Source organism: Harpia harpyja, chromosome 5 (genome assembly GCF_026419915.1).
Source record: "Harpia harpyja isolate bHarHar1 chromosome 5, bHarHar1 primary haplotype, whole genome shotgun sequence".
In the NCBI taxonomy this organism is placed as follows: domain Eukaryota; kingdom Metazoa; phylum Chordata; class Aves; order Accipitriformes; family Accipitridae; genus Harpia; species Harpia harpyja.
This window is the reverse complement of record NC_068944.1, coordinates 9,336,249-9,345,077: the sequence shown is the minus strand read 5'-3', so window position 1 is coordinate 9,345,077 and position 8,829 is coordinate 9,336,249. Positions and strand designations below refer to the sequence as shown.

Genomic DNA, 8,829 nt, shown 5'->3' with positions numbered 1-8,829 from the left:
TGACAGTTAATGCAGCATGAAAGGTAAACATCTACTCTCTAAGTATTAGTACTGCTGACTGTGCAGAAGTTTGCGTTTCATGAGTGAATTTCAGTGTGCACTGCAGGCTTTTGGTATATGCTCCTTCCCCTTGGTGCTTTCATGCAAAGCTGTTTGCAGAATGCCCTGTAAGGCTCACTAATGCAGAGATTGCTTTTGCCCTCATTCCCTAGCCATCCCTGCTTTGGTATTTTACTTCTTTGAATGGTTATATTTATGACTAGAAGTGTGAAGAAAAATGAAACAAAATAACTTGCCTCAAAACGCATTAGCACCTGAGAGTTAAAACTCAGGTGCTTGGAAATGCCAACTTGAGTTACATCATATGTGATTGTCCAAATGATTAAACTGATGCAGCTTCCGCTGTTTCTATAAAACATTCTTTCCTATTTCTCCATTTCACGGTGTTTTCCTGATGCAAACTCATCTTCTTTTTTTCTATTTCATCCAGTGAGTCAAATTAACTATGTCACAGATTAAGCTAAATGACGTAGGCATGGATCCTCAGAAACATTTAGGCAATCGAATAGAAATCGGGTTCCTAAGTTATGTTGGTGATTTGGACCTTGGTCTTAACATTTCTCTTCACCTCTTCGACAAACCAGGCAGGTTTCATCTCATATGGTGGCTTACTCCATTTGCGAGGTAGGAAACAAGAATGGCAAAATAATGATCTATACCTTTGTTTAATGACTATTTCTGATACTTTGGGGTCTATTGTGTGGCTGTTTGCTGTTTATTTTGGTTGCTTTAGCTGTATATTTTCATACGTGAAAAGTATCTGTGTCATCTCGTAAATAAAGTAACTTTGCATAGTGAATGAACAATGTAGATATGAAATTTATTGATGGATGGCTTATTATTTTAAGTATCAAAATATTTACTCAATGTGCAAAGAGCATGTTTTTTTGAATTATTATGCATAAGAAGGAGGCTGAACTCCAGCTTTAGGTACAAAGCAGAGCTCAGTACCTTAAACCTGAAGATGTATCAAAAGTTCCTGTTCAGTACACTGCAGTTTCCTGTATCTGGTATACTTTGACTGATTTACCATTGGGATTTTTTTTCCCCATGTTTGGTCAATATTTTTCTCTCCTAAATCTCTTTCCCATCAAGTATTATTCAGTCTTCTATCTCTGTAAGAAACACCTTCCTTGTTAACAATGTTTTCTTTATGCTAGCGTGGTATGAAGTCTTCTTCTGAACCGCTTATTTAAGCTGAGCCACATTAAATAGAAAGCACTTTTTCTCCCCTTCAAAATATAATTATTTCCCCTCTATCACCCATGGTATCTGTCCAGGCTGCGTCCCACTGCGGGCAAGAGAGAGGAAAAATAATACCAGTCACCTGCGATGCCAACTCCAACTTGAATGGCATGGGGCACTTCATGGCTGCTGCGGTGGGACAGGTTCAAGCCTTTCTTACAAATCCATCTGTAATGGGTGGTAAAGCAGTTCATTAAATTTTCCAAATAAATTATTGCCTCCTACAGAAACTTTGTACACCAATGTACACCAATATTCACATTAGGAAAAAAAAGAAAAAAAAAGTAATTTTAAAAAGGAAACTGTATTTTGACAGAAATTAGGGAGTTGTTTGTTACGTTTCTGTCCTGGTTTCAGCTGGGATAGAGTTAATTTTCTTCCTAGTAGCTGGTATAATGTGTTTTGGATTTAGTATGAGAATAATGTTGATAACACACTGATGTTTTCAGTTGTTGCTAAGCAGCATTTACACTGAGTCAAGGACTTTTCAGCTTCTCATGCCCAGCCAGCAAGAAGGCTGGAGAGGCACAAGAAGCTGGGAGGGGACACAGCCAGGGCAGCTGACCCAAAGTGGCCAAAGGGGTATTCCATACTATGTGATATCATGCCCAGTATATAAACTGGGGGGAGTGGGGCTGGGAGGGATCGCTGCTCAGGAACTAACTGGGTGTCGGTCGGCGGGTGGTGAGCAATTGCATTGTGCATCACTTGTATATTCTAATTATGTTGTTATTATTATTATTATTATTACTACCACCATTATTATTATTATTTTCTTTGTTTTCTGTCCTATTAAACTGCCTTTATCTCAACCCATGAGTTTAACTTTTTTTTTCCTGATTCTTTCCCCCATCCCACTGGGTGGAGGGAATGAGTGAGCAGCTGCATGGTGCTTAGTTGCCAGCTGGGGTTAAACCACAACGCTTTCCTAGGAAACAAAGTTTTACCCAACAGGAGCTGGCTGCTGTGTATGACCATTGGATACCCTGTGCCGTATTCCCCTCTCCCCTGCAGCTCTGAGGCTCAGCAGATGTTTGTCTTTGCACACTTTGCACCGGGAATGGGGATTTCCTCATACAAACCTGTAATGCTCTTTGTATTCCCTCCTAACTGAAACTCGTGACAGCTCCAGACTGCTGGGCTAGAAGGTTAGCACTTTTCATACCTGTGCTCACCAAGTTACTGGGTGTAAGACAGTGCCAAGCAGCAAGGAAGAGTGACATTACCATACAGATTAAAAAAGTCTGCCAGCTCCTGGTGTCAGTAACCAGACCCCTCATCAAATGCCGGGAATCTCTTTGACCACCAAAGGCTTTGGATCAGGCTTATCCTTCTGGAAATTACTAAATATCATGTTAACTTGTGCAACAACGGTTCAGGATCAAACCCATTACAAATATATGTATAGTGGATGTGGCTGCATGCAAATACATATGTGTGTGTACAAACAAGATGACCTATTGATATTAATTCAATATGTTTAGTTTTAAATGAGCATGAAGAGATACGTCAGGAAAATATTACAGAATTTACTTTTTGTCTTTGTAAGAGGTTCTTCTACAGTGTGGAACAATATCCTATCCAAGTCATACAAGAACTGCTAGAACTGCTGCTAATACAGAATTGAAGTGTAAAATATGATTTTAACTGTTCAAGATTACATTTCTGAGTTCTCATGTGTGTATGTGTACGCCCACTGGAACGCATGCCTATTATCATGTCTCCTTTTAGAGCTTCTGCTTCAAAAACACAATGCATAATCAGTTTGATTATGTGACAAGCTGTTTCATCCTTTTATCCTTTTTTTTTTGTTGTTTCCCAAGCAGTTTTCTAGGTCATGTTTGCATTAGGTCTTCCTTTAAAAAAAAAAAAAAAGAAAATCAGAGAGATTTTCTGTGGAATTTCTTTCAGCCAGCAATTACAGTCATTGTTTGGAGAGCTAATTTTGATGGTATTTATAAATAATTAGTTTATTTTTTCTTTGGAAAATCAGAAATCCATTTAGGCAGTGGGAATATAAGCCATTCATACAATACTTAAAATACAGCCTTCAAGAAAAATGGAAATAGCTATAGTCAAGATTAGTTCAGTTCAAATTTTTTCACCAGCATCATTCAACTTTCAGTCTTCAGTGAGGTGAATTAAAGGAGAAATTGTCTCTAAAAACTTATTCTAAACATTTTAAATTAAATCTATTCATGTGACAATGTCTGCTCTTTTTATCTTGAGAAATGTATTTGAAAAGGATGCCACAGGCTTACATTATGCTCAAGATACACTGGAAATCTTAACTTTTATTGAACACAGGACCAGCAGTTCCAGAATCAATCAGTGGCAGTTAGTTAAAAACTAGTCTGACACTGAATTTTAATAGACCCAGTCAGTAACTTTATGTCATCCCTTCTGGTAGCGTACTGGTAGATGCAGGGTCAAGGGAAAGAAATCCCAGCAAACCCATGAGGTAGCATTCCTCATGCACTGAAACACTTTCTGAAGCAGATCCCACAACTGGCAAACAGGGAGAGGCTGGATTTGTACTCAAGATGTTGAAGGTAATGGCGTTGTTCCTAGCTGTTGTCCGGATATCCTCTGTGAAGCTGGCAAATAATTTAAACTCATCTTTATGGTTTTGGTCACTATTGTTTATTATTTATTTTCTCAGTGCTCCAGCTCTGATCCTTCAGGTGAAACCCTGGCCCCACAGAAGCCGTCAGGAGTGTCCCCATGCTGGAATCTGATTTCCAAAAGTTTTAAACGCTTGCAGTCCCAGCTGGAGGCAACGGGTGCTGCGGGTGGTTAGTCCCTCTCCCAAATGCCGTCCTGTGTCTTCCACATTGGGCGCTTCATCCCTGAAGAACTATGCCACTTTTGTTATGAATTCTGGTCCTAGGAGGAAATTGTCACTCAGAAAATGAATATAATACCCCTCTGCCTAACAGTGACATTATAAAGAAAAATATAATTCATACATTTTTCTGAGACATTCAGGTACTGTGGCAGTGGGAGTCACAAAAAAAAAAGGCTATGAGGAAAAGGATAATTCTGTGCTAAGAATACCGTACAGCAAATTAGGCCTAGGGCCACGATATAACTAATGCGGAGAAATTGAAATACTGCATAGCTGCCTTGTTCACCAGGCACTATTCATCCAGGTTGCTACTGGAGGCAAGCAACCTACAGTAAAAATAGCAGGCAGTAATTTGAGTATGAAGTAACTTCATTAATGATTACTTCATAAGGCGTGGATACAATGAAGACAAATAAAGACAGGCTAAGTTCAACAAATACAAGAAGAACAAAGCCCCCAACCTTTAAGTACTTGGCTTTGCTAATTTAACAACTTTTAAACATTCTTCTGTAGAATTAAACTGCACATAATTAAACTTTAAACCTAAGATATGATCGTTGCTTTTCATGGTATGCAGAATGACCCGTGTCTAATAATACATATTCCTTTACACCAAGACCCCACCCAATAAAGAAAAGCCTAAAACTTTTCTTTAACCTATCAAAGAGCAGATTTCTTCTCAACATGCATTCAATTAACAATATGTGCAATATATATCCAACACTGTATTTTCCTCATAAAACCAGAAAAGAAGATGAGGCTAAAAATGCTGTATAATAGGTTGGAAACATTCTGCAGGAAGTGGAAACATATTTGCAACATTATTGTATTTTCACACCATTATTTAGACATAATTAGATAAATATATTAAATAGTATTTCTCATTTTTTGACTAGTGTTGTATTTTCTCAGTCTCTATCTAAAAGCTTGTGGGCATAACTGAGTTCGGTAGGGAGCACACAAAGATCGCTAAGCCACCTCTGCCTGCCAAACCTGACTTGAAGACTTGAGTTTACCATCAAAATGACTGTTTTGCTATTGGAATAAGAGAAATTATTCCAATATCTAACTGGTGAATTTATTTTAAGCTAAAGAAACCTTTTGTGAGTATGAATAATATCTCCCTTATGGGAATTTGTTGATGTAACTCCATTGGCAGAACCAAACTGGGACACATAAAAGATGTGAACAAGGCTACAGAGTGACTTCTGAAGTCTGCTTAGGCACCATCACAACCTTTTCTGTTTTTCAGTGAATTGAGTTCTTCTTGTGCCTCAAAAATTACACCAAAGGGGGAAAAAAGAGGATGATTATTTTTACATATATTTCTGAAAAATGAAGAAGTTATTTTCTGGGGAGATGAAGGAAAACAGCAAGGACAGATTTGAATTCAGTAAGGACACCAGCCATGAACGAAGACTGGCAGTTGGTGACTAGCCCAGAGTATGTCCTCTTCCATCCTTGGAACATTACTGACCACCACCATTACTTCCTTATAATGTACGTGTTCCTAAAAGGCATATTAATTCTGTCATAATTATCCAATATTCTAAATTTCTCATACACTGCCCTCCAGGTATTTCCATTTTTCAGACTTAAGAGAAGATCCTGTAACGTCAGAACTCAGAAAAAAACTTTCTTGGGTTAGACCAAAGGCCCAGCATCCCACGTGAGAGAGGACTTGGTCAGACATAATACTTACAAAAAGTGTGTAAGAAACTGGGCTTGTCTAGGCTGATCTGTCTGGAACATACCCAGCTTCCCATGCTTTTTGGCCATACCACTGTGGTCCTGTTACAGCATTCCCCATGGCACTTTCAAGTCCATATTCTGTGTTGATTTATCCCAGTTCTCTCGGTGTTGGGAGGTGTCGGCGTGGCACGGGGGTGACAGTGCCAGACCTTTGTGGCAGAAAGGAGGCAATCACTGGCAATACCTGGCGCTAGCAGTGCTCCGCAATGTGCTCCCTCAAGTTGCCTGGGAAAGCATCATCCCCGAGGTGGTGGCCCAAATCTGCGAGGCCCAGCCTCACAAAACCCTGCAGCATGGGGCTACAGTGCCCTCACACCCTCAGGCATGATGTGCACCTCCAAATCTCTACAACACAAGCAGCGCCCAGGGCCCTCCTCTTTACAGGACATCATCATCAGCAGGTTATCTATCAGATGAGTAAACTTCTCATGTCATAGAGGAATCCCCCACCCAAATCCATCTTGGAAAAGCCTACACTTGTGCCCACAATCACAGTCAGAGCCAGCTTCGTTCCCACAGCAACAAATGCAACTCCTGTAACATGCCCCAGCTTTTTGGCAGTGCCCGACCTCCTCCCGCTGGACTGCGACCTTGGCAGGGCACACTGAGTGCGGGGGTTGCTGCGCAACCTGACTGCTGTGCAGCCATCCTCCATCCTCCGGGACAGCACTCCTCAGTTAAAGCATGCTTTGATGACTGGATCCGTGCATTTTTGTGCAAGGAGTCATTTGTTCCCTTAGCAGCTAACATTTCTGGCTGTATCTTGTATGTGATCAGGCAGAGTTTCCTTCCTCTCATACCCACTGGAAAAAGACGTGCCAAGCTGCAATATTTTTGTGTCAGGTTACAGCGCTGCCAACAGCCAGTATTCATAAACGTGCAGGCACATGGGGAGATAAAGGCCAGGCAGGAGTGATTTAGGGTCCGAAGTGTTGCCTGTGCTACACAGAGTGCTTCCCCTGGATGCCTGCTTGCTTTCTGCTGCTTCTCTTCCTGCACCCCCCGCCCCGTTCCCTGCACAGTCACGTAGAGCTGTCTTCTCCCTCTACCCAAGGCTTTCCAGCTTTTCAGTTCAGCTTCGATTATTTCATGATATTCCAGGTGCGATTTGGGGGCAGGAAGCACCGGACAGCTGTAGATAGTCACATCTCTGTTTCCTCTCCCTTTCCACACTTTCTGTTGCAGAGCAGTCCCTTTATACTTCAGCCTGGCCTCTGCTCCAGGGCCTTCTGCACATGTAGGGTAGAGCGTTTGGAGGCAGAGTGGATGTCTCGAAGGTCCCGCTGAGACTCCTACACAGCCTGTGGGGTAGCAGGTTGCATCTGTAGCCACTGGAAACTGGCAAAATCCTTGAGCTTGTGAAGCCAAATGGCTGAAACAGTTCACAGCGCATCCATATAGCGTAATACCCTCTCATGATCCCATTTCTTTAGGCCAGTAACTATGCAAGTAAAACTAGACTACTACTGCAGCATATACCTTTCTTGATTTGAATTTCTTGGTTAGGGAGGGCAATAAATATATCAATAAATAAAAAAATAAAAATTTAACAGATGTAATTCTCTAATCTGCTATGATCTCATCTTTTGTCTTGAAAAATAGAGGTACTCAGACATATCCAGATCACCCCACTGGGGGCCCTGGCCATTGCTCAGTTGCAAATTGCCATGATTTCTATGACAGTTCAGGACATTGGTAATAAACCGTAATATTAAACACAACCTGAACTCAGTGACTTAAGAATGATTCTTTATCAGAGGGAAGCTTTACAGGTGATGGAACCAGATCAGAAATGGATGGTAAGACCATGATCTCTGATACTCAGGCACATCTGGAATCAACTTCTATGCACAAAAAAAAACCCCTAGAAAAGCTTAGAACTTTTTAAACCTTTTGAGTGTTTGAAAAAAGGTGCGATACAGATTAAAACTGTCCCCGTAGAAAAAAAAAAAAACCAAACCCAAACCCCAAACTAATTCCGGTTTCACTGCTTTCAATGCCCTCTTTTCAAGCTCCTCCACCGGCGCGGGCTTTCTGCGCCGGCGAGGCCCGGCCGGCGGGGCTCCCTCACACCAAACCCCGAACCGGGCTCTCCCCACAGCCACCCAGAACTTAGGTTAGCTCTCCCTCACCCCACGGCCAGACCAAGCCGGGGCCGCACGGCCAAACCGAGCCGGTCGGGGCCGCTCCTCGCCTCACAGGGGCCCGCCATCGCCGCCCGCCCCAACGGCCGTGGGCACGCCCCGCCCCTCGCCCCGCCCCTCGCCCCGCCCCTCGCCCCTCAGGCCCCGCCCCCCCGGACGCCGCGGCGGGGCCGGTTGCTACGGCAGCTGCCGCGAGGCCGCGCACGCGCCCCTGGGTGGTGGGGGGGACAAGATGGCGGCGCCCGTGGAAGTCTGTCACGTCGCCTGCTGCGCTAATCGGGCGGGCGGCGGGGCCGTGTCCTGGGGGCGGGGGGGGTTCCTCGCCTTCGGCAGCTGCCGCGACGTCGTTCTCTACGAGCCGGCGGTGAGCTGAGGCGCTGTGGGCCGGGGCCGAGGTAGCGCGGCTTCCCTCACGCTGAGTGCTTTCCCTCTCTTCCCGCAGGTGAGGCGGGCGGTCGCCGTCCTCCGCGGCCACGCCGGCAGGGTGAACTGCGTGCGCTGGGTCCGCCGGCGGGACGGGGGTGAGTAGCGCGGCCTTTCTACCCCCCTACCCGCCCGTCGCTCCCCGTCCCTTCGGGTCGTGGGGCCGCGGGGGGTGGGATGTCTGCCGCGGCGGGGGCCGGGGCCGCTTCCCCTCAGGGCCGCGGGCGGTGCTGGCCTGGCCCTCGCTGGGGAGGTGAGGCGGGAGGGCCGGCAACAGAGGGTCTGCGGGGCAAACTGAAAGTAATAAGGAGCTGGGGTGCTTCCAGCGCGTCCTCTGGCCTTGCGGCCACCTTCCCA

The 8,829-nt window shown here is 44.5% G+C and overlaps 2 protein-coding genes across 3 annotated transcripts in view; one reads left to right on the top strand and one right to left on the bottom strand.

Moving 5' to 3' along the window:
- Positions 1 to 2,814: 2,814 nt before the first annotated feature.
- On the bottom strand, positions 2,815 to 8,117 carry LOC128142253 (uncharacterized). Its single transcript, XM_052788197.1, has 3 exons — positions 8,043 to 8,117; positions 5,908 to 7,315; positions 2,815 to 4,191 (listed from the first exon to the last, which is right to left on the bottom strand). The coding sequence occupies exons 1-2, from the start codon at positions 8,115 to 8,117 to the stop codon at positions 6,401 to 6,403; spliced, it is 990 nt and encodes a 329-aa protein (XP_052644157.1). The 3' UTR covers positions 2,815 to 4,191; positions 5,908 to 6,400.
- A 162-nt stretch (positions 8,118 to 8,279) lies between these two features.
- Positions 8,280 to 8,829, top strand: part of ELP2 (elongator acetyltransferase complex subunit 2) — a 39,260-nt gene continuing 38,710 nt past the window's right edge. For both annotated transcript variants that reach the window (XM_052787170.1, XM_052787169.1), the window contains exons 1-2: positions 8,280 to 8,413; positions 8,492 to 8,570. In XM_052787170.1, the coding sequence (XP_052643130.1) occupies positions 8,282 to 8,413; positions 8,492 to 8,570 (211 nt within the window). In that variant the 5' untranslated portion in view covers positions 8,280 to 8,281. The remainder of the gene's footprint in view (positions 8,414 to 8,491; positions 8,571 to 8,829) is intronic.

What these genes read in the sequence shown, in the direction of transcription:
- LOC128142253 (XM_052788197.1), bottom strand. Translation starts at nt 8,117, where the DNA reads ATGGCGGGCCCCTGTGAGGCGAGGAGCGGCCCCGACCGGCTCGGTTTG. An exon ending in GGCCCCGGCTTGGTCTGGCC is followed by an intron (nt 7,316 to 8,042) that starts GTGGGGTGAGGG and finishes GGATCATGAGAG; the next exon opens with GGTATTACGCTATATGGATG.